This window comes from Castor canadensis, chromosome 19 (assembly GCF_047511655.1).
Source record: "Castor canadensis chromosome 19, mCasCan1.hap1v2, whole genome shotgun sequence".
Taxonomy (NCBI): domain Eukaryota; kingdom Metazoa; phylum Chordata; class Mammalia; order Rodentia; family Castoridae; genus Castor; species Castor canadensis.
The window spans coordinates 39,063,609-39,090,521 of record NC_133404.1 but is presented as its reverse complement, the minus strand read 5'-3'; the positions used below and the strand labels follow the sequence as shown (position 1 = coordinate 39,090,521).

Sequence of the window (26,913 nt, the reverse complement as noted above, 5' to 3'; positions counted from 1 at the left end):
TTTGATTACATTTTTACTCCTACTTCTTTTTGTCTCTCCAAAGGAAAATAAGCTATTTTATACATCAAATAACCAAGGTTCAGAAAAGTCAAGTGAATTAAGTAGGTTTTTCTTAACGTCCCCCAACAAATTAATGCAAGTGCCTGGACTTCAATTGGAGCTAGTTGAAATGCATCTTCTTCCACCAAATATGCTTATTTTATGAAATCTTCAAAGATGGATTAAAATAAAATATACAGAAATATTTGGAACAAACAATATGATGTCTTTGTCTCATAAGCAGGGCAGCATGGTGTTAGGATATCAGGCTAGAAGGTGGCAAGCATATTGTCTATATGGATCTGGATCACATATTAAATGTTTAAGAGTCCATATTACAGAATAAATTATAAGCCTTAAGAGACTGTGATTAATAGCATGAAGTTTCACAAAATAGCTTAAGGCTTTCCTGAAGAGGACATTCTCTAGAAAGTGAGTAGAGGATTGGAGAAGAGGATTTCAATGATTACCATGATTAAGTGCTATACTCAAACTAGGAAGCTTCTAGTCTAAAATATCCCCAAAATGAATAGTCAGGGTCTAAGGATTTGAGTTCTGCCCCTTTGACTTTTGGCTAAATAGAGATTTACCAGTCTTTTTTCTCACAAATTCGTTTTATAGTCCTATACAATTTTGAAAAGACAACTTATAATTGACAAGTAAAGTATGACATATTATATTACAAAATTAATTTGTCATAACCTTTAATAATATTCATAACTCATACATTTTCTATTTAATAACCAGTACATTATTTGACATTTTCTTTATTTCAGATTGAATTTAAACCTTGATTTGTAGACCTACTATGTGGAATTATGGCCTTGATACTTTTAAAAGAATTTATTTATTTATTAATTTATTTCCAAAAGGTGAGATAAAAGAGAGATGGACTGAGTATTCCATTTACAGGTACTTCTTCACCAATAATACCATGTTGCTTGTGAGGATAGAGTTTATTCCCTGAAAATGAAAATCAAATTAATGCAATCAACACTGAATTTTTCTCTTTTTAACATTAGTTTTCAAAGCATTAGAGACACCTTGATGTGCTTTATGAAACTTTGATCAGATAAATACATCTTAAAGATTCAGTGAAAACGTATGCACATCAATGGTCCTTATGCTTTCTGCCATCAACCAACAGCCCATTACAAGTATAAATTAAACAATATGACTTGAAAGAAAATAATTTAAGGCTGCATAATTCTTACATCTTCATAACACTAACACCGCTCAAATGAGGGATAAACTGAACGGAATGCTTATTTAATTCCTATACCAAATGATAAACACATTTTGCAGTAACTCAGCCAACAAGTATGAAGAGCTCACTGTGCACAGAACATTTGACATGGATAAATGAATTTGGTTTTCATTTGGAATGATTTATTATGTCCATTCAACAAGTGAGGGAGCACAAGGTCATAGAATCATAGTCACCGAGTGCTTACTTCTGGGTACTGTTCTAAGCTCTTTAGATATATTTTCTCATTTAATCTTTAGACCAGCTTGATGAAAAAGTATTGCTATTATTCCCATTTTGTTATTAGGAAACTGAAACATGCAAAAAACTCATCCAAAGTCTGCCTACAAAACAGCTAGAGTTGAAGTCAGGGTACATGGCTCAACAGGTCAGCTGTTCCTACCATGCCCTTCTCATTAGAGGAAGAACCAATATATACAGACCCAGTTTATACAACCAGTTAACCTACTATCTATCTGCTTATCAATGCACTTAAAAATGAAAAATGAAGAAGAAATGCTAGTACCACTTATAAGAGTCTGAATTTGCCAGAACACTATATCCATGGATGGAAACACTTTTCCACTTTCACTGTTCTGCCCAGTGGGTAAAAGCCTTTCAATGTTGCTCCTAGAAACACCTTCTAATCTTGGCCTCAGAAACATCACCTGATTTTCTGCCAACATCTCTGGATACACATCCTCAGCTTCTTTGGGATTCATTTTTATCTCCCAGTACTTTAAAAGTCGGAGTGTCTCAAGCTCCATTCTTGAGATACTCTTTCTTCTTCATCTATACTCACTTCTTTGCTACAGCTTATTTACTATATCTAAGTTTCAAAACTAAAATGCACATATTATAATCATTTCTGTGTCTCACTCCAAACATAATTTGATATTTGAATTTGTTTAATATGAGCTATAGAAAGAGTAATATGATTTAGTGAAAATTTGGGAAGGGAAAGGAAGGCAGGAATTGGGCAGAAGAGAGCCTTGTGTTTTACCATTCTATTTGGTTCTCTTTATCTGTTCTCCTGCCCCCATCTCTTCTTTTTTTTTTCCACTTTGAGGAATTTATATATCAGAGAAATATTTACCAAATTATAAAATTAAACATATATGATATCCATTATACCAGTGCTTTTTTTTTTTTTATTCATGTGTGTATACAAGGCTTGGGTCATTTCTCCCCCCTGCCCCCACCCCCTCCCTTACCACCCACTCCGCCCCCTCCCTCTCCCCCCTACCTCAGAACATTCAAGGAACAATGTAAATCTCAACCCTTGAGTATAAGCACCTTGCTTTTCACAATCTAATCTTGTTTTACCCAAATATTGGATGACATATGTCAACACAGCACAATTCCACTTAGACACTAATGTTGATTCATCTACCCATTCATGAAGGATTTTCAGAATTATTGAAAATTCTAGGTTCAGAATTATAATCACACACAATCACCACTTCTTTTTCCCCCGCTTCAATCTGCCCTCCACATGTACCTCCCCAACACCCAATACCACACACACACACACACACACACACACACTCACCAAACTTCTAAAAGCACCCAATGTGGAAAATACAATCTCTCCTTTCCCCCTTCTCACTGATAATTACTCCACTTCTTTATTTTATAAAGAGCACACTGGCTGAAATCTTCCCAGCAATGTCATCATTTGCTTTTCAAAGCATGCACAAAATTAAAAGCATTGTGGGTAATGGAATGCAAATTAGGTAAGGCTGACACTTTCTTAAAAAGCCAAACTGTTAATATGCACCTGGAATTCATTTAGGGAATGAATATGGGACCTGGTTATGGAGCAGCTCTTCCAGCATTTTATATTCCCTTGGTGGTGTCAGGGAGGACACTCAGATCAGAGTCAGCCACATAGTTCCTGAGCCTGCTGACTATGCTTGTCTCTTGGAACTGTAAGTGGACACTAGATAAACATGACCTCAAAAACTAATGTGTTCATTTGGTTGAGTCAATTTAGCTTAAACCTGAATCTGAATTTTGAGGATGTCACGTTTTCCCCTGAAAAATATGGAAGGATGAAAAAAGGAAAGTTGGGTGTGCTTGAGGCACAGGATGGAATGCAAGGCAGTGAAAATGCTAGCCTATACCCTTGGGGTATCATTGTGTTTTGTTAGTTCTAATTTGCCCCAGTTGAAAACTGTAGTTTCTGATGATAACTTAAAGAATGCTAATCCCAAATATATATGTCTTTTCAAAGAGGACTGCATTGTTGCTTAGACTGTCTCTGAAAAACCACTTAAAAAAAAAGAAGGTTGAGTGTGTGGCACAGTCCAGTCCACTAAAAAAACACAAAAGAGGCACACCTAACACTTGGTTCTTGGTTTCTAAATATTATCTCCATAAAAAGAACTAGGGGTTCTTGGAAAAATGAGTGATTTTGGAGACAGATCAGGGAACGTATAAGATAGAACACTCTAGTTATTCCTGATAATAAAACTTGCCCAAATGATATGGAAGATATACGAATGAACTTCTGCTATATAAATTTAGGACAATTTGAGAATCAAAGTAAACAGTGATGGTAATGGATAGTACCTAATTGAGGAAAATAATAATCTATGAGTCCACGAAGATAATAAATAAATAAAATGAAGGACAACTAGCTCTTTCTTTGAATGGAATGATAACCATAAATGTGGAGGAAATAGTGGAACTAAAGAATTACCACTTGGCCTTTGCCATAATAATAATTATTTTTCAGGCAATAAAAATCAGTGAATGCTAAAACCAGTTGGTGAATGTTTGCTGAAAATGAAACACATGTAATCTCAGGGCATCTTCCACAAGACACTTATTAATTACAAAGGGAAACTAAGTATTTTATAGAGGTGAAATTAGATAGGCACCTGCTTTAAACAAGGGATCAAATTAGCATCATCTATAAAGGAATAAATATGCATCCTGTGCCTCTTGCTATGAAATACTGAGAAAGACAAAATACCATTCAAGTCATATTCTTACCTAAAGTACATATTATAAATTTAATAATAATAAAACTGGAAATGAGAGACTTCTCCAAATAATCGACCTACAATTTTTGTTAAATAAAAAAAACCCATAAAGGTCACAAATGGCCAAGTAAGATCAAAGAACTTACTAGAACTTCTGAATTTAAGGAGACTTGAGAGATCTGACAACTAAATGAATCTGGTTATTTTGACTGGATCCTATACTCAAGATTTTTCCCTTTTTGCTAGAAAGGACAAAATTGGAACAATTGAAACTTTGAATAAGGTTTCTACAGTATTTTCATAGTGTCAGTTATTTTTATCATATATTTTGCTGTGTAGAGGAACATTCTTGTTTTCAAGAAATGAACAGTGAGATATGAAGGGGAGAGATGCATTACACCTGCAACTTCACAAATGACTCCAAAAAATAGTAGTATGTGTGAGAGGGGAGTCAATGTTATAGACACGGAGGTGACTAGAGAGGAGGCACAAATATAAGAAATTACTAAATCTGGGCAGCTTTGATGAAGTTACATGGATATTGTTCCTGGTTTTTAACACTGAAACTTTTCAAAGATGAAAGTTGAGAATACAGTTACCTTCTGGTTTTTATGATTCAATTCTTTGACCTCCCTAATTTTATTTTAAAAGAAAGTTGTTAGAGTCTTTTTGGTGAAATCTTAAAAACTGAGATTTTTGTCTTACCTTATTAAGAAGAGTCCATAAGAAAGTCTAAATTACATATACAAAAAATGAGCATATTGAATAAATCCATGACTTTTCAGTAGTGATTCGCCTATCCCCTTCACAACGTACATTCAAAATCTATTTATCAATGACAGTTGATTCCCAGAATAGCACTTTAAGTCATGTCAGACTTGGCTCCAATTCTCATTGTGCTTTTTAGGCATTCTAGAGAATCTGCAGTGACAGATAAAAGGTAGGAGTGAGGGTGCTGAAGTAGGACTGAGGTTCTTTGCCTGAGTAGTTGTGACTTGTTCCTTCTGTTGATACTGTCTCTGTTTTAAGAACAATAACCAGCACTATCCACCACGTAGAATTCCAATCAGAAAGAGAACTGATACAGTAATACACATTTCTTCTTCCATGGAGTAGCTCCTCTAAAAGTCATCCCTGAAAATGCTGCAGGAGCTGCATACTTCATGTGGTTTGTGGTCAAAGTAGCAGGAGAAGGAACTTGGCATTTGAAGTCAGTCATTATTTAAATGGGGCAAACTATTTCACCACTCTGAACTTCTGTATCCTTATCTAAAAACTTCAGTATTCTTATCAATAAAAACAAGGGAACTAATCATTTTAGGGAGTATGTCAAAGAAAATATAAGCTAACATGCGTCACATGTTGTGTAGTCGTCATTTTTACTTCCAGATCTGTTCATCATTTCATCCTTATCTTTCTGCATCCTGGTCTGTGTCCTAGGCAACCGACCCCAAGGACCACTTCAACCAATCTACCTTGTCTTGATATTAATCTAAAACTGTTCTTTTCAGGAATGAAAACCAAATTGTGGCATGATAAGAAGATCAGACATTAGGAGGAGAAAGAGGTATGGAATTTATTTCCCAGTCTCCCTCCATGTGAAGCCATTATTTGGTGGCTACAGTTGTGGGTGGATAGAGCTTCTCGGGATATGACTATCACAGACTATAGAAGTTCTTCCTGGCCCAACCCCTCCATCTCACTAAGGGCAAAGTTATCTCCCTGCTACTGCTATTCCAAGAGTGTCTCACCATCCCTTATTACTTCCTTTAGTCTTGCCTTTGTCAACAGTCCTTTCATTGAAGTCTCCTCAGTTGTGCCCTTACTTTTGGGAGTACTGAGATTTGAACTCAGGATTTCTAGTGGTTTAATCTGGCACTCTACCACTTAAACTACCCCTATAGCCCTTTTTGCTCTGGGATAACAGGCATATAACACCATGCCCAACTTTTTCTGCATTAAGATGAGGACTCATGTACTTTTTTTTGCCCAGGCGGGCCTGGAAACACAATCATTCCCATCTCAGTCTTCCAGCTAGCTAGGATTACAGGCATGAACCTCCAGAACCCGCCTCAATTGCACCTTGCCATGGTATCTGTCCGATACTAGTTCATGGACTGATTCAAGAGCAGTCGGGGAAGTCAGAGGAGGCCAATTGGATAACCTATACCTCATCTAACTTTGCTCGACTACAGTTTAAGAAACCTGCTACCAAGGGAAAGGACAGCCCTTCAAACGCCCTTTGAGGTCAGAAGGAGAGAGGTTATCATGCTTCAACTTGTGATAACAAAATTCTTATCAGAAACCAATTTAAGTACTGATGATGGAATGTAGTGTCAGGCCCTTGCGAAAAGGAAAACCAGCCTGGACTTTGTCCACATTTGACTCTGTGGCCCTTGTGTAGAAAAGGTAAGTTTGTTCATAGTTAATGTGCCACTCTCCATGGACTAGCAATAATATTTCTTAATATTTTCTACAACAACCTCAGGCAAGAGAGGTAAAGGAAAGGAGCAAATTGGCTTAATATAGTAAAAACTGTATGATTACTGACCTTCCAAATGGATTTTACATCTATGCTCATATTTGTTTTCTTAGTTTTTATATCAATAGGTTTTATACTTTTGAAACCCACCTCAAATTGCTCCTTGTTCCAGGCATTTTCCCTCTTTTGCATGGAACATCTGGGAGCATTTTTCAAGGTTTTCCTGTAATCTGCCAAACTATGTACACATGTGCCTTTCAGGAGTCCAATTTTCTCCACCCAATAATTGGCCAGTGCAGAGAAACAAAGTATCATTTTATTTTACATAATAGCACTATGTAAAATGATTCACTAATTCTGCACTGAAAAATAATAATCACAAGTTGGAAGATTTAAAAGCACAAGTGAGATGATAGCACCCAGGGAAATCTAGGCTCTCTGTGCTTACACAAGCTCGCTTTTGCCCCCTGCAGTTTGCTGAGGATCAAAAGAATGTTTTGTAATTAGCTTTGTGTTTTGCTTGCAAACTCTCGCTGAAATACTCCTTTGCCTTATAAGGATCTGTCAGTACCTCCAGGAATATGCCTCACAACAGTATTACTTAGATTTGCTTCCCTGGCACGTAACAAATATGTCCTTGTTTTTCTTTGTCTCCCTTCTTATTAATAGAGAAAATTGTCCAGAAACAAATGCAACTTACCACTTAATATGGATTACTGTGTTTTGTGCCTCTCACAGTTTGAAATGAATGTCTATACAACAGAAGTAGCAATAGCTAATGCTTTTCTCTGAGTAATAATAAATTTAAAAAAAAACAGAACTCCTAAGTAAATAAATTGGGCAAACTTATCTTTTCACTCACAGTTTCATTGTACTAAAGAGACTGCTGTGAAAACTTCCTTCATGGGCCCTAAATTTCAGCACCCATGTGATGGACAGTAACCTTAAAGCAGGTATCCACACAAATCGCCCAACTGAGTAGAAATTGAAAACAAAGACTATGTGTGTGTGTGTGTATGTGTGTGGTGACTAGGACCTCAATAAACCAAACAAAATGGAACTCCCAACACTACCTCATCACAAATTAGTCTTCTCTGGCTTTAAAAAAGAAAAAATCTCTTCTCTTTTGCCTCCCTAATGGTGCAGGATGTTTTCAAACTAATCCCAACTTCTCACCACTGCTTGAAACTACCACTGCAGTAGGTTATTCATGTCAATAAAGAATTGAGGCATCTTCTCAAGAGTTTGTACAGACTATAAGAATTGTATCTTGCAAGAAGCAATTTATATTTAAAACTTTTCCAAAATCTGTATGTAGCTAAAGTCAACAAGAGCTCATTCTGTGTTGGGATATTTTCAGCCATCATATAGGCCTTTCTGAGCAAGGAAGGTAGTATCAGACATTAATAAATATTACTTCCTTGATAATATGAAGACTAGTTTTTATTCCATTCCTTCGGGGAACTATTTGAAGGCAGCAAACACAATCAACACTATTTCTTCTACAATTCCTCACGTGCACTACTGTTTGCTCTTCCTACCATTCTGTGTGCAATACACTGAAATATTTCCATTTTTGGAGCACAGACATTAACTATAATATGTTAATCTCTTTGACCAAAAGAACACAGAAGAAAGTCCTTCCCTATCAATTTCTGGGCTTTATGTTTCTACCAAAGCCACTGGGTTGTCATTGGAACTCTAGGAGATTTAGCATTCGGAGCCTTACCGAACTCAAAACTGAGTACAATTCTCACATATGTAACCATGCACAGTTCTGAAGTGGAGAGCGCTTGCCTGAGGGCTCTGTAAGCAGAATTTATTCTTGTTCAGTTTCAACTTTGTAGTGTCATCTGTCATTTCAATCTGTAAATATATTTCAGAATATCAATTATCACATCATTATGTATTGTAGTGTTATGGGATAATCGATGTTTCTATAGTTACAGCTAAGCATTTAAAAAATGTATAGAACACAATTTACAGTAAAACCATGGATATATATCCCTATCTAGGCTTATAAATATCCATTAATTTGCATACCTTGAATATATTCCTCCAATTAATAGCCATTACATCCCATAAGGCTACATATTTTTCACTTAAACATACATTGAAAGGCTTGGTAAAGATTTATTTGTCCATTTGTTGGTTGATTATCTTCTAAGCATCACACATTGTTCTAGGTACTAGGGATTCCATTTTAAACAAGACAGATAACATTCTCTCTCATGCAGATTGCCTATTCTAGCTGGTGGAGGTTATAATAGTAGCAACTAGGAAAGGAATTCTGCTTTAAGCAATGCAGTTATGAAAACCCCTGCTGAGATGGTGAAATTTAAACTGAGATTATGACATTTAATCCAAGGCTTGAAGGTCAAAGAGGAGCCAACTATGCAACCATCTGTAAAATGTAGACCAGGCAGAGGGAACAACTAGTGGGAAAAAAAAAAGTTAGGACTCATCTATCTCAGGTTGTTAGAGACACAGAATAGCAATGGAGGTCTAGGTATACAATTTCTTCTACATCTATTCTTTCTACATTTCTACTACTTAGTAACACATGAAAAGTAAAATCATAAGAAAACATAGATAAATCTCATCATTATGTTTGGTGGAAGAAGAGACTATAGAAAAAAGTGAACACTATATGACTCCATTTATATAAAATTCTAAAAGTACAGATCAATATTGAAAGACAGGAAACAAGTCAATGGGGATACTGTTGTTGAATGAGGAATGAATTACAAAAGAACTTGAGGACATTTGGGGGAATAATGGGAATAACCATAATTGTGATTGTGCTGATGGTTTCATGGGAACATGAATATATGCCATAAATCATAAAAATTTAAATATATGAAGTCTATTGTACATCAGTTGCACCTCAGTAAATCAGTAATAAAATTGATTTGGTTTGAGCTTCTTGCTTCTTAGGGAAGAGATAGTTTCTGGTGGTGGCCATTTTTTAAGTCCTTAACAAACCTCTCTTGAAAATCCATACTAGGCATTCATGACCTTGGCATTACACTTTTACTTAAATTTGGGGAAATATATCTCTCTCACTTTTGAACAACAAAAAAGGACTTTTTCCCAACCTCTATTTGCAAACACGTCTCCTAAAAGATCTTGGGTTGGAGGTAGAGGATCTAATTTGCATATTATTTCAGAATTGCATTTAAATTCATCTATTCTGGAAACCCTGAATTTCTTTAATGGAATTTTTCTCCCTTTAATCTCTGCTTCTTTTGAGAACATTTCTCCTATCCTTCTCCTCCCCTGTTCTTTCCAAACCCTCCTTCCCCTATTTTTTCTTCCTCTTCCTCCTCCATTTTGCTTTGCAGTGCTGGGAATTGAACCCAGAGCCTTGCACATGCTGGGTGGATATTGTTCTTTATGCAGAAAAGAAAGAACAATGCCATGAGTCAACAAGGAACCTCCCTCCCACTGAGTGTCAATCAACTGCCACACCTAGTATGTCTTACCCTTAGCTGCATTTATACATGAAATGTAACTAGAAATGCTTTTCATTTCTGCTAATACTGGTTTTACACATTCTACCTTCTTTAGGAAATTTTATAGTCTTGACCCTACTCTCAATTATGCTGCAAAAAATATTGGCGTCTTGGAGAAGACACAAACTTTATGCTGCCCTCAGAGTTAGTAACAACTATCCCAGGGGAACTCTCTCACCATTCTAGTTTCCACTAAAGGTCCCCCAGAGAGTTGCAATAAATAGAAATATAAACACGTGATAAAAGTGAAGAATTAGAAGAAATTAAAATTGTTATAATCATTATCTACAAATCAGGCACTCAAAATATGTGCAGATTTAAAGATTATGGTTTATATACTCTATAGTAACTTGTGAAACAAACTTAATGTTTTACCCTTAACACAGTGGCACCTCTGATTTAAAGCCATAGATTTATCTATTTTTCAAAATCATTCATGACTATCTCAAAACATTGCATAGTACACAGCTGTATAATAATTGTATTATTTCTCTCTGGCTTTCTAAGATTCCAGGTTAGATTCTGTCAATCTGCCAGTTTTGAAGCTGAATAAGCCATTATTTTGAGGGAAGACATTTGTGGGTGGTCAGACAGTGAATGGGAGAGACTTACCTGCTTTCAGACAAGCCTTTGTCAGTCACTCTCCTCATGGCTGTAAGAGCCAGAGGTAGAGCTGGGCATCAGTGGTTCATGCATGTGATCCTAGCTACTTGGGAAGCTGAGATTGGGAGGATCATTGTTCAAGGTTATCCTAGGCAAGTTTGTGAGATCCCCATCTCAAATGAATAAAAGCTGGCCATGGTGTTACATGCCTGTCCTCCCAGTGATGGCAAAAGGTTTAAATAGGAAGATTGCAGTCCAGGATGGCATTGGCAAAAAACAAGAGACACAAATAACCAGAGCAAAAAAAGCTGTAAGCATGGTTCAAGTGATAGAGTGCTTATGTAATAAGAAACCCTGAGTTGAAACACTAATACCAAAAGAGAGAGAGACAGTCAGAGATAGGTGAGGCAGGTCCTTCAACTCTCCAGTAGATCTTTCAGATGGAGAGGTGGCAGGAATACCCTGGTGGTTCTTGAGATCCAATGCTGCTTATGGGCAAACTCTTCAAAATGGCCCACACAGCCCTTGCCTTTGTCCCCACAGGCTTTCCCATGGCTTGCCAGACCTCTCCTTCCCTTTTTATGCCATAAATATTTGGAATTCATAAAGAGCAGCAGGAATCTGACTTGTGCAGGTACTCACCTGTAAGTAATAAGAGTTGGGATTATTCTTTAGAACCACTTCCACTGTACCAATTAGCACAGTGGCTGAGCATGCTGGTCCTAGAGTCTGATTGTCCTGGTAACAAATTCCATATCCATCACTTACTGAATGTAAGACCTTAAGAAAGTTATTTAAACACTCGGGACCTCAATTTAATCTCTATAAAGTGGAGGTAACAATATTTACATCTCCAAACTATTTGAGGGTATTTAGAAGCTCATAAGAATATTACCATAGAATATTACTCAGCATATGCTAAGCAATCAGTAGCATTGGTTATTATTATATGATTAACTAACTCCCCTCTATCTGATGGGTATACCCAATTATAGGGTTTCTATTTCTCTCACACGCCAAGTCTGAATGGTTCGTCTAAGGTTAAAATCAGAAGGAAAATCACTTATGTCCTCAGCGCATCATTGGTTGGGTTAATACCACTTTTTTTTTCAAAACAGATGTGAAGAGCAGTGGAACAGAATAGAGGACCCAGATATGAATCCACACAACTATGCCTACTTCACTTTTGACAACGATGCCAAAAACATGTGGTGGAGAAAAGACAGTCTCTTCAACAAATGGTGCTGGGAAAAGTGGTTATCTGCCTGCAGAAAACTGAAACTAGATCTATGCCTGTCACCCTGTACCCATAACAACTCAAAGTAGATTAAGGACCTTGAGGTTAGTACGGGAAAGAGCAGGAAATACATTGGAAGCAATAGGTATAGGCAAGGACTTCCTCAATAGAACTCAAGTGGCCCAGCAACTAAGAGAAAGGATGGACAAATGGGACTACCAGAAATTACAAAGCTTCCACACAACAAAAGAAGTGGTCTCTAAATTGAAGAGACCACCCACAGAATGGGAGAAAATCTTTGCTAGCTATACATCAGACAAGGGACTGATAGCTGGAATATACAGGGAGCTCAAAAAATCAATGAACCAATAAAGAAGTGGGCAACTGAACTCAACAGAACTTTTTCAAAGGAAGAAGTCCAAATGACAAAAAAAAACCACATGAAGAAATGTTTGCCATCACCAGCCATAAAGGAAATGCAAATCAAAACCACACTAAGATTCCACCTCACACCTGTCAGAATTGCTACCATCAAGAACATCAACAACAAGAAGTGCTGGCAAGGATGCAGAGGAAAAGGAACCCTCATGCACTTGTGGTGGGAATGTAAGCTAGTACAATCAGCATGGAAAACAATATGGAGGCTCCTTAAAAAACTAAACATAGATCTGCCATATGCTCCAGCAATCCCACTCCTGGGGATATACCTGAAGGAATGTGACTCAGGTTATTACAAAGGCACCTGCACACCCATGTTTATTGCAGCACAATTCACAATAGCCCAGAAGGCCAAAACTCGCATGTTTTCCCTTATATGCAGATTATAGACCTCAAACAAAAAGTAATATTATTGGACATGGTTCACACACTAAGGGGAGACTGCATATGGGAGGAATAGGGAAAGGGAAGGAAACTTAAACATGAATGTGGCTGATATGCACACTGTAGAGGAGCGAATACAGTCATCATAAACTGGCAGAGGCCACTATGGGAAGGGGACTAGGAAGTACTGAAGAGGTCTGGTAGAGATGAACCAATATGGGCTGTAATACACATATGCATGATAACCACACTAAGAATATCTCTGTACCTTTATCTCAAACTAGCAAAAATGCTATGTCTTTCTTATTATTTTTTATGTTTTCTCTTTAAGAAAGTTGGAGAACAAGAGGACAAGAACGGGCTCTGCCCAGAAGCAGGGGGAGGGGACTGGTGGTCCAAATAATGTATACACATGTAAGTAAATGTAGAAATGATAAAATTTTAAAACGTTAGATCACTCTTTTCTAAGGCAAATCTTCAGTAACTGGTACTCGGTACCACAAGATCATGGTACATTCTTTGCTTGGAGTACGATAATGAAATTAAAGAGATTTTAGCTTTCTCTAGGTTATGCCAAAATGTTTAATATATGAACAAAAGCAGCAATAACATTAACTCAGCACTTTTGTTTCAAAGCCTTGAGTATTTAGTGGCTGAAACATTTACAATCTTGAGATTTATTTGCATGTAGGATTCCCAACCATGGAAAATGTTGTACTGAACTTGATCTTTGTACACAACTTAGAGGAGCTGCTCTTTGGTGAAGAGCACTAATATAGATTATTTTCTATGGCTTAAGTTTGAAACCTCATATTAGCAACTATTTTACTGATATACTTTAGAATAATTTGCAAAATGTTTCAGGGAAAAAAAGGAGAAGAGATTTGGATTCATTGGCCTGTGTTTGAATTACTAATCAACGATATAATAGCAACTTGACTTTTGTAGAACATTGTAACATGCTAAGTCTCATTTTATTCATCTATACAACAACAATTAATAATAATAATAGCAATGATAACTTCCTAAGGCTTGCGTTAAGGCAATGCACATCAAATCTTCACTATGCCTTCAAGCATATGGCTTTCTATTATTATTCCATCTCTTCCTTGCATTTATTTTGTCACCCATTGGCAAAACACAGGGTAGCATTCAGCTTCCTTGATTCAAAGCTACATTACAAAGTGACAAATGCCAAGTCATCATAAACATATTGGCCTTAATTTACTTTCTATTTCCATTGTACTGAAACAAAATTGGCTTATGCTAAGATATCTCCGTTTTCTAATGGGCTCATCTCTCACCACAAATAGAATTAGTAAGTCTATGATGAGCTATCACATGGCTGAGAGTTGCTTTTTTCTTAGTAAGACATACTTGAGGTCTGAGTGGGACAAATCTGTCTAAAGCAACTGAAGCAACTAAGTAGAGGTAAATCACAACTCTTTTTTTTCCTGGAACATCCATCTCTAGAAACAGAACAAAATAGACACAGAGATTTCTCTAAAGAACAGGTAAGCCCCTCCGACAAAGGCTCACCTGAGCTAGACTGTACCTCTGATGTTGGCTTATTTTACATCCTTCCCTGCCATGCTATTTCCTCAAAGTCTTGGACATTCAATTCTAAATATACCTCCTTATTTATCTCTCTTTTTTTCCTCATTTTTCATTTGAACTCCTTTCTGTTGCCTATGCTCTCTTAACCGTCTGCCGGTTTATCTTTCCACTAGATTCAAGACAAAATTTAATTCTTATTGCAGCAAATATGAACTTTGTGTCACTTAGCATAATTTAGCTGCCTTGCTTATTGTATCTCCAATTCAGGGTCACGACTCTACTGCCCAAACAGGAATATGAAGAGTGAGTGCCAGTAGCTTTGAGAATAAACATAGGATATTAGAGCTGCAAAGAATTTAGAGATGTTTACTTTAAAGCTAAGAAATCAAAGAGTAAAGAAGGTAAGCCACCTCCTAAGAGGTATGGAGACTCTTGTCCACAGCAACACCTTGAAGCAGAATTGAGGCTGCTTGGATCTAAGCCACTTGTCCATCATCAACACTTGCTGGGTGCTCGAGTGAGACTCCACAAAGAACTGTGGGACAGAAAAAGCCATGATGGAGAATTTCCTGTCTAAGTTTACCTCTCTAGGTTTTACTTCCCTTCTGAGAGGGGAACGAGGCAAACACGTCAATTGACTAGCATAGAGAAATCAGACAAAAGGAAATTTTTACAGAAACGCAAAAGCCGCTCTCTTCCTTCTACAACAAAACCATCTAAGTTCAGAATCATATAAATCAAAATTGCAAACTTTCTATATTTCTTTTTTTATCACCATAGGAAGCTCCTAGTGCTGATAGTATGACTAATTTCTTCTGTGTAGAAAGTAGCTTCCCTTCCTTCCTTTTTCCTCCCTCTCCCCTTTCTTCCTTCCTTTCTTCCTCTCTTCTTTTGCTTTTGCTGTTATAACCTTTGTTTTTTTTCCCTCTATACCATATCTGATAAATTAACTCTTGTGGGTGGAATAACTTTGAGCATAATTCTATAGAGCTAATTCTTTGGCAAGGGTTACAGGGGTCATGTGGTACTTAATAAGAAAAAAACCATTATTTGATGAGAATAATGCTATCAAAATTAATGAAGCAATTGACTTAACCCAGGCCACCCATACTAGGCTATTTGAAGCTTTCTTAAATAAAATGAATCTCTCCTGTTTGGAAAAAAAATCAAAGATTTCATTCACCTTCCGCTTTATATAGAATTATCAGCCACAAAAGATGAGGGTTGCAGTTGGTATAGAGAGAGAAGAGCGAGTTTCTTGATTGAAACCCTCTTCCAAGGGCAGATCGTTTATTCTATTTTCAGGTCTTTATAGTTTCATAGGCAGGAAACCAGCTGCTCGTTTGGCTGAGCCTGAGGCAGGGGAGGATGAGATTGCAGTGCTCACTGGCAATGAGTAAGTCTCTTAAGTGCACCTAGGGAATCACTTAGATTCCCTGCGCTCTGTGGAGTCACTTGTAAAATAGAATTCTTTTAGGTTCGCTTCCATGACTGTTGTTAGGCAGAATCATTTTGCAAACAGCAAATACAATGTGAAGAAAATGCACTTTCACTCTTTTCAGTCTATACTCTCCCCTCCCCTCGTCTGTCCTCCAGGTCCCCCTTCTTGACAGATCTGGAGTTTGGATTCAAGGTCTTATACTTGCTAGGCAGGTGTTCTACCACTTGAGCCTCATCCCCAGCCCTTATATTGCTTTTTAGTAATATTTTGGATAGAATTTCAATTGTTTTCTTGAGGCTGGCCTCATACCCTGATCCTCTTACCTATTCCTCCCACATATCTGGGATCATAGGGGTATACCATTCCACTTCAACTCTGTCTTTTTTAAAGTCTTATCTCCATAAGTAGTGATGCTGTCAACCTGTGATGTTAAACACTGATCCATTTTGAATGATATTAAAACAATTTATGAGGGCTGACAGGATGGTTCAAATACTACCTACAATGCCTTCCTAGCAAGTGAGACCCTGAGTTCTGACCTCAGTACCTCTAAAAGAAAAGCATGTCAAAAGGGATATTTATGGGCCAAAACAAACCCAAGCCATTCCAATTTTCAAATTAATAAACACACTATGATATATAAGTACTCAGCGCATGCTTTTAGAATTATACAGAGAACTCAGAAAGACTAAATGAGTTTAAATTATGCATTTAAACATCTCCCTCAGTATTTCTTCACATTACTAAGATCACAGTCATATGAGATATATATACCATGAATTAGCCTCCTCCTTTTGTTTTCATTTATAGTTTAACAGGCTAACAGAGGATAAGAACTTGAGTTTTAGAGTGAGAAGTGGGTTAAAAATCCAGCACAGTCTCTCTGACATATGCCAAATTTCTAAACCTCCCTAAAACGTAATTTCCTTCTCCATAAAAGGAAATGCTAATAATAGCAGCTACCATAAAGGATTATTCATTTGATTAAGTGAAATAATACATATAAAATGTACTGCATAGGCTCTAATTCATGGTTAAGACCCTAATAAATGTTTAGTATTATTATTATCTGACTATACATTGATGAACTCATTATCTTCATGTTTTTATAGTATTCTAGAAAATTAATCAACATTGTCCCCTCCTTTTTTCTTTCTCTACTGCTAGAAATGTGGGATATTTAAAATTACCTGGGGATATTAGTACCATTTCTATAAATATCTACATATTAAATATTGTTTTTGGTTGTTTACTTTCTTGAGAGATATTTCCCAAGCTAGGAACATAGTATCAAATGAGAGGTTTTTATGGTCCTTCTTGCAAATTGCCAAATTACTCTCCAGAGGGAAGTAAACTAATTTACAGATAGCTACATGATGTTATTAAACCTCTTCCCTCACAGACACACTAACACTGGTTTTTCATTACTTTAGTTTATTTATTATAGAAGACTTGGCATAAAATTGCCAAACATTGATTTTGTCTTTCTTTAACTGCTAATGGAACTTGGGTTCCCATGCAATCACCCCAACTCTGTTCTCTCAGATGAAAACCAAAATACCATGAGTCCTTGAAGAGCACCACCTAAGTCAGGTTACTTCTCATCTATATTCAGCTAGACTATAAAAGGGTTTAAAGAATATTTGACCCCATGATTATTGAGTGATTGCAAGGCTTGATAGAGCTTTCATGATTCAAAGATGAATAGCCAAAAATATGATGAAAAAAAATTGAAAGAGAAGGAGCAAAGGATGATAACAACCCAGGGCTGGTGAAATGTTCTGCACTGTACAAAGAGGCAATGGCTCACCTAACAGCAGTTTCCTGGTGAGCATGGTTATAGAATCCTTTTATTTAAACATTGTTCTTAAAAGTCTAGCCAAGATCATAAGGTAAGAAGAGGAAGTGAGAAAAGCTGATTGTCAAAATTTATAAATGATACTCTTCCACTATCTAAAAAGTAAAACAGAAGAATCCATGAAAACAATGTTACACATAACTAAGAAGTTCAGAGAAGTCACAAATAAATATAAAATAATCCATAATTGTTTTACATAACGTAGACCGCAACTTAGAAATACTTCCTGAAAAAGACACTTTTCGGGGTAATAAGAAAATTTTAATATGGAAGCTAACAGCTTATAATGGTTTATCAAGGAGCTGTATGAATAGGGTGGAGAAAAAATCCCTACAATGTTTTGTGATGAATGTTAAAGACCTAGATAAGTAGGGGAAAATACCAAACTTGGAAAGCAACATGGACCAAAGAAATCTATCATTTTAATACAATTCAAGTTAAAATACCAGTGAGTCAGGTTTTGGCAGTGAACAACTTATTATAATTCTTCAAGAAAGGAGCAATGCAGCAAAACACGTTCTTAAACAAATGAGGTGGCATTTGCAACATCAGATATTTACATTGCAGATCTATCTTTAGATTTTTAAGAAGCCTCCAAATTTTTTTTCCAGAGTGGTTGCACTAGTTTACATCCCCACCAGCAGTGTAAGAGGGTTCCTTTTTCCCCGCATCCTCGCAAACACCTGTTGTTGGTGGTGTTGCTGATGGTGGCTATTCTAACAGGGGTGAGGTGGAATCTTAGTGTGGTTTTAATTTGCATTTCCTTTATTGCTAGAGATGGTGAGCATTTTTTCACGTGTTTTTTTGGCCATTTGAATTTCTTCTTTTGAGAAAGTTCTGTTTAGTTCACTTGCCCATCTCTTTATTGGTTCATTAATTTTGGGAGCGTTTAGTTTATTAAGTTCCCTGTATATTCTAGTTATCAGTCGTTTGTCTGATGTGGAGCTGGCAAATATTTTGACACAGGTTACTCCAGAGGCACCTGCACACCCATGTTTATTGCAGCACTATTCACAATAGCCAAGTTATGGAAACAGCCAAGATGCCCCACTACTGACGAATGGATTAAGAAAATGTGGTATTTATACACAATGGGATTCTACTCAGCCATGAAAAAGAATGAAATCTTATCATTCGCAAGTAAATGGATGGAACTGGAGAACATCATCCTGAGCGAGGTTAGCCAGGCTCAGAAGACCAATAATCGCATGTTTTCCCTCATATGTGGACTTTAGATCAAGGGCAAATACAGCAAGGTGATTGGACTTTGGTCACATGATAAGGTGAGAGCACACAAGGGAGGTGTGAGGATAGGTAAGAAACCCAAAAAACATGATAATATTAGATGTCCTCAGTGCAAAGGAACTAATGCAGAAACTTTAAAGTGACAGAGGCCAAGAGGAGAAGGGGTTCAGGAACTAGAGAAAAGGTCAGACCAAGAAGAATCAACTTAGAATGTAACACATATGTACAGGAAAACAATGCTAGGAATCTCCCTGTATAGCTATTCTTATCTCAAGTAGCAAAAACCCTCTGTCTTTCTTATTATTGTATATACTCTCTCTTCAACAAAATTAGAGATAAGGGCAGAACAGATTCTGCCTGGAAGCGAGGGAGTGGGGGGGAGCTGGAGAGGGTGGGGAGAAAGGGAGGAGGAGGGGGTTGGGGGGAGAAATGACCCAAACATTGTATGCACATATGAATAAATGAAAAAAAATTTTAATTTAAAAAAGAAGATATTTACATTGCAAGCCACTACATTAAAATTTATGCTAAAGAACAGACTATAAAACGAAAAATATACCCAGATACATACACGTGTATACTACATAATAAACTGACATTACTAACCAGTGGCAAGGGGTGGATTACTTTAAAATACAAAATGATTCAATAGTAAAAACTGTGAAACAAATTTTTAAGACAATATTGCTTAATTTATTTAACAATAAAAAACATACAGTACACCTGAGAGAAGCTGTAGGTTCAGTTCAAGACCACTGCAATAAAGCAAACCATACTAATTTTTTGGTGAAGTAAATTCATGATAAATCTTGGCAGTAGTTATCTGGAGGACAGTTACTGGGAAGTAGGGTGTATATGTGTGTGTGTCTGTGTGTTCAAATTATATGTTCTCTCATTCAGAGAGTAACACTATATTTTTCAAAAGAAAATGAAGCAAACTTTTTAATTATTAAAAAATACAATAGGGGGGTGAACTTGTTCAACGTACACTGTACACGTCTATGGAATTATCACAAGGAAACCACCTTGTACTATTAATGCTTGCTAATAAAAAAGGCATATATAATAATTATGTACATAATTGTCTTTCTAAAGTTTATGTAATACTTCTATTTTTTAGAGTTGTCCCAGAAACCTAAAAAAGAACCAAATAAACTGATAGTAAGAGGATCAGTTTGAGCTAAGAGGAGCCCAAGCCAAAGCCTTAAATCTATAATTTGGGAGAAAGCATGAGATATTGAGCTATTGCTGAGGCATAGCACTGAAACTCCAAGCTTTTTCTTGTTATTAATGGAGGGACAAATGAAGAGCAAGAGGCAGTGGAGGAGTACAAATGGAGGGCTGACTCAGCAAAACTTTGCAAAAGACTTGTCACAAGGATAAACGTTGCTTTCAGAGGAGCAGCTCAGCATTCCCACTGCGTACACACAATTATTTCCAGGGAGAAGACTGAGAGGAAGGAGAAAGAAAGAGGAAAGGAAAGAAGATCCAAAGACATCTTAACGAGTCTGCAGACATTTCTTAAATGAGCAAGAGGGAAGAGGACCGAGAAAGAAAACCCACAGCAAAGTGGGCAGGTTCTTCATTTCAGAAGGCAAACATTTACTGTTTTCTGCTTTTTCTCTGTGCCTAAAATACGGGTAAGCTGCTCTGTGGATGTTGACTACACTCTAATTGTTCTTATGATCAATGAGGCATGAAACCTATTGTCAAAAAACCATGATGTCCACTGTGTACAGCCACACTTTTCTTCCTGGCAGGTCACTCCCAGGGGTTAGTGCTGCTCATAGACAGCATGTGAGCCTACACATTCAAATACCATAGCCTTGCATTTCTTTGAGGCAGACTCTCGGAAGAGAGTCCCTTTCCCTCTGTTAATCCTTTCTGTGAAACAAAAAGAATCTTTCTGAAGAGTAGTGGAAACCCTTGTTAAACCCCACAAAGAAGCAGGAAGTGGAGAGGTTGACAAAAATCTCTTTAAAACATATGGAGACAGACTTGTGTTGACAAATATTCCTTATACTTTGGTATTATAATACGAACCCTGATGCTAATTTAATTCCTAGGATTCTATCTGCTGCTTGTTGTATTTCTGGATTTAATTCTGTTCTTTGGAATCTAATCAAATAGCTCTCAAGCAACCTGTTGCTGGTTTCAAACCAATAGATTTTATTGTATTAACTCCCTCTCTGTCATTCTTTAATGAGTATATATTTATTATATATTTATTAGCTGGAATATTTTGGGGTCAAAATATTTTCAGGGTAAATTTCCTCTCAATCATTTAAACTTCAGGCCCTTTGAGCAGGCAACAAAGTGTTTCGCAATGAGAAAATATATTGTGGTACAAATCTGGATGAAATCAACATTCTCTCTCTTGCTGCCCTCCACCACACTCTATGCCTTCAAATTTAGTTCAGATCTACTCCAGACTGTCATATGAATCAACCCCTCTTGTGTTCAGGTATCCTGCCTTTAAGTTTGTAAATCAGACCAAGAGGAGGCAGAAGTTGAGGAATGACCTCAAGCCTCAGTATCCCTGCACTGATCACATCTGAAAAATTAATAGTCAGTTGTGTGGGATGGTGGGTGGAAGTAAGTAAACTATCTTCCTATGATAACCCACATAACAGTCATTGTTTTTGAATCCTGACACCAAATTCTTTACACTTGAATTAGAAAAGGCATTTCTTTGATAGATTTCTTCTTGTTCCAGTTTACAGGCAACTAATCCTCACTGCATTGGATCAAACAGACGGGCACAATCAATTCAGGGAAAGCAAGCAATGCCAGTTCTGCTCAATCTTCCCTCAATGAGCAGCAGAGGAAAGGAAAAGAAAGGGAAAGGAAATTCAGACGTGCTTGACCCAAGATAGCTTGGCAAAGGAAAAGATGAAAAGATAAACTGAAATATATATCCTAGCAGGTGGAAGCATTTGCTGTTAGAGGAAGAGTCTGAATACCCCGGGATGAGGCCAAACACACCAAGTCTTCAGGTTGCTGAGGATGTTGAAGAGAGTAGGGGCAGACAGAAGTGGTTATGATGTCAAAACAAAAGAAATCATGACAGCATCTCTAGAGAAGGGGTCTGGTTTTACTTAAATCTACAGTCTCTGATCTATAACCTAGTGTGATGAGCAAGTTAATTACTGCATTTAGGTAATTAAGTCTCTGAGAAACAGGAGGCTTTCAAAGCAGTATTAATGTACACTGCTACATCCTTCTAAGCTTGACTGGCCATTTGGTAAGAAGGCACCCTAGAACATCTGCCTAATGGTGGCAGGAAAAAAATGAATGAAAATGAGCTGGAAATAAAACGGCCCCAGTATTAGTGGTTTTCTCTCTGCTCTTGGACATGGAGTGCATGACAAAATTCTTCCTCATTTCCCAGCAGATGCTTTATCCCCATCTGCCTGTTGCTCAAAGTGCAGCCATGACTTGGCCTCTGACTCTCCTGGCTCCTCCTGATTCTGTCTTCTCTTGCACAGCCATTATTTCCTCCCTTCTCATCCTTGAATTTGTTTTGGTCAAGTCTAAAATATTTGTCTACAGGAAAGGGGCTCATTTGGGTAATGGCTTTCCATCACTTGGCTCATTAATGATTCTTAGTTCTCAAAGATCCAACCCTTCCCTGCCATGGGAGTCAGGTTCTCTGGGCCAATGGTTAATCATCTTCAGATGGTTCCCTTAGCTTCCAGGAGGGCATGTTACCATTTGAGAATGGGACAATTAAAACGTTTCTTGCCCCAGATGTCTATATATTGGCAGTGTGACTGCCTTTTTTTTTAACTGAATAATGGCTCACTATGCCATCATAATGCATATAAAATATAACTGGAAAATGTAAGCATCTATATATGTGAATATGTTTCATCAAGATGTATTTTCTTTGTCATAAGTAAGATGTATTATTAATGCATATTTATGAATATGTGGGGTTTCATATTTACACAAATGTGTACAAGCTGGCAGCATCCTTCTAGTCTTCAGTAGGAAGCACGGATGTCCTGGGTCTGGCTTACCACAGAGCATAACAGAACCTAGCTTCTTGTCTTTATTTTCTCTCTGTCAAAGAACCCTTGGATCCACTTCCCGTGCATTTCCAAGATATTCCATACTGGGAAAACAAAGGTCCGAAAGCCCCTCACGCTGCATGAGCATCTTACCGCTGGAGGTGGTGGTCCAGATCTTCCTCAGCACTCAGCAGAGTTGCAGCCCGAGCCAGGAGATGATAACTGCAGTTCATGGACTTCAGTTCCAAGATGAGGAGGCCCAAGCAGAACATGGCTCCCATCTCTTCCAGTTCACTGGTACCAAACTGTAGACCCTGCCAGTTAAACAAAGCAGTCAACAGTGACTACAGACGGGAACTACGTGGTGACAGTTGGAAGTTGGGAAGAAGGACTCCTAGACACATGCCTATCACAGAAATTGTGAGTGAATAATATTTGTCAGTCACTGTCCGATGTGTTTTACTTTGTGCTTTGTGGATTGGTGGCTCTCAGCCTGTGTTCTACAGACATCCCAACTTCCTCAAAGCAACAGCAAGCTGCAGAGCATGATAAGGCAAGGGATGGAGGTAGGACCAGCCCCTGGTCGCCTTTCCCTGTGACACTCAGAGCTGCAATGCTTTCACCTTTATTTTGTTTCAATGCTGAAACAAAGGTTTCTAAACAATCTTATTAAGAGATTATCTATATTTTCCCCATACTTTTCAATCAATAGAGAAAAGTGGGAGAGATCCTTCATCTTTAAATTCTGAAACTGAAAAAGAACACATTTATTTAAAAAAAAATTATCTTGTCAGCTGTACTGAGATAATGCCATGAAAGCAAGGCCAAGACATACATTCTATGGTATGATCCAGGAAGGAAGAGATAATCACACCAATTAACAAAACCTTGTTAAGTAAGTACCATATGCCAGGTGCTATTCTGAGCTCTTTCTCGGGCACTAAATCAGAGCGGTTCCTCACCAAAGTCCTATGAGGTAGAGATTGTTCTTTTCTTCAATCTACACATAAGGAGATTCAGGCGCATAAAACCAAGTGACTTATCCATGACCTCCCACTAGTCACAGAGGCCTTGTAAGTGAATTCTGGCTTGACTACTCCATGTGCAATACTCTGCAGAGACTCTGTTCCATGGTGAGGTAGAAAGTGTAGCTTTTGAAATTAAGTCAGAATTGAGTTTAAATCATGGTTCCACTATTTTCTGAATATGTGGTCATAGGTTTATTGAACTCTTATGAGACCTGACTTAATCACCTATAAAATAGGATCACAATTCTCCCTTCTAGATAGATACCTAAGGAATGTTTCAAAGTCCCTGCAATGTCCCCCAAATATTAATCAATATTAGCTCAATTTGTCTTTTTCTCTTCCGCATAAAGATGTTTAATGTGATAGAATTCCATATGGATCTGAGATCTTTATGTTTAAAAATTACATTCACATTTCACTCAAATAAAAAATAATATTGGATTTTTCATAATATATTATATTTTATTAATGTAACTAAGCAGAATTTATTATGTATTTCAAAATAACTACAAGAAGGATTTTAAACTTCCCAGCACAAAGAAATGATAAATGCTTGATACGATGAACATTGATAATCACTCTGCTTTGACCATTATGCATTACATGACAAGTATCAAAATATCACACAGTATGCCATAAGTATGGATAGCTATTTTGTGCTAATTAAAAATAAAAACCATGGAATTCCATATCCAGATAATAATGATATATTATAGACTAGGACAGGGATGAGGCAGTCAGAACTTTTAAGCACCTCAAAAAAAAAAATCCACATTGGGAGGTCCTCTGCTTCACAAAAGAACTTCTAGGCAAAAGCTTAAAGGAAGTGGAAAACCCTCAAGTTTATTTCAGCTGCTTGAAAATTGGATTTGCTGCATGTTTTGACGCCTGTTTCCTAAAGAAAGGAGACATTACTTCAGAGTTAAGGGAAGTGAGTTCCTCTGTAAACAGCAGCAGTACAAGGGGAAAGGCAGATGTTGAACAAATTATTTTTTTCTTAAGTCAATAGCAAAGATTACTTTTTAAAGAGAGAAAAATACCAGAGTTACTTCCCATGTGCTAAAGCTCTAAGGTCTAATTCTTTACCCATCCTATTTTAGGCTGTTCCTTTTCTTCAGAGAAAGGTTGGGTTTGGTGAAGAGGAAGGAAGAGAAGGTCACACCCTTCCATTCAGCCAAGGGAAAGAGGACAAGGAGAATGTGAAAAAAACTCCACCCCTCAGGGGCTGGCAGTGCCCTTACACACATTGGAAACTCCAGCATGTAGCAGAGTACATAACAAGTCCTGGGGGAAATCAGTCTCATCGTATGTGCCATATTGATGGGTTAAGGGGAATTTCTTCATACCAGTCCACTTCTACACAATAACAGCAAAAGTGATAACATTTTTACAATGTAAAAATAGTTTCATATCCTCAATGCTGGCCCTTTTATTTCAGGCAATGGTTGGTATCATAAAAACACTAGTCCAGAAAACCTCTAAAGGAAATTGTACAGCTTTATTGGTTGGGGAATCTGGGTCAAGTCCATTATTTTATTTTGCCCTCTACCATTAATTTCTCTTTACTACTTTATTTGTTTTACTCTCACACAGTATCAAAAATATTTGTGTATATTAATGAACTTTCCTCACATTCAATCCTTGCTCCAGAAGTAAAATACTCAAAGTCAAGAACTGAGCAGTGTCTGTTTCTTATTTCATATCACATCCCTAGCATGGAACACAAACCTGTTGCATGGCATATATGGAAAAATACTGGCTACACTTGGGTAAACATGGAGGGTTAGAGGCAGGAGTGGATTGCTTCTAGGATGCATGCTACATTTGCCAAGTGGAATTTGACTTCTCTGAGCAGAGACTTCATAAGTGCCTTCCAATACCCTGAGTATTTAAAACAGTATTTTATTTTTATCTAGGAGACTGACACCTATCTCTAGGTGTGATATGAGAAACAGTTAAGTAGTGTTTAGGAATTTCAACCTCCACTTTGGTCAGTTATCATGGGTATGGTAACAAGTTTGTAAGTAAAGTTGGGTTTGTGTTTGTTTTAAAAGTGCATGGCGATAGAGAATGAGTAAGTAATGGGAGGTTAATTTGATTAAAGCATGATACACACAGGCCAGAAGTATATATCGATATCCACTTAAAAAAAATGAAGAGCAGGAGGTAAAATAGGTCTTCTTGGGGGTGCATATTAGTGGGAGGTGTGTGGGCATAGGGAAGGTCAATGGGGATGAATAAGGTGGATATACTTTTTATTCATTTATGAAAATAAAAGAATGAAACATGTAAAAAAGTAAATGTGAATAAAATAATGATCTAACTCTCCTCTTGCTCAGCTAAGGTGTGTTTATTAGGGAATTTTTCCATAGATAATAATGAAATCTAACTAAATAGGTTTTTACTTCATACACATAATACATTTGGGAAGTAGAAAGTATATGCATTATTTCAATAATTTGAAATCAAAGTCATGCTATCCTCCATTTTCCTGTTTTTTTTTTTAATTTGTGTGTGTGTGTGTGTGTGTGTGTGTGTGTGTGTGTGTGTTCTTACCACGATTGAAAAGTGGTTTCAGGAGCTCCAGCCAGCATGTATCATTCACAACATAAGAGAAAATGGGGGAAGAAGTCACCAACATATTTTTGCTTACATTTTACTGGCCAGAAGGGTCTAACAGCACTACATCCAGCTTTAGGATAATCTGGTAACTGAACACTTTAGTTTGCTCAGTGACAGGTAAGGAGTTTGTCTCCCACCCCCACATTTCCAGAAGGAGGTGTCCTTTCTTACTTCTCCCTACTTTATCCAATTACACCAAAATAAATCTTTGCTAA

General features: G+C 37.2%; 1 protein-coding gene across 3 annotated transcripts in view; it reads right to left on the bottom strand.

Annotated features, from left to right (window-relative positions):
- Agbl1 (AGBL carboxypeptidase 1) overlaps positions 1-26,913 on the bottom strand; it is a 780,759-nt gene that overhangs the window by 204,584 nt on the left and 549,262 nt on the right. For all 3 annotated transcript variants that reach the window (XM_074061490.1, XM_074061492.1, XM_074061493.1), the window contains one exon: positions 23,202-23,362. In XM_074061490.1, coding sequence (XP_073917591.1) covers positions 23,202-23,362 — 161 coding nt within the window. The remainder of the gene's footprint in view (positions 1-23,201; positions 23,363-26,913) is intronic.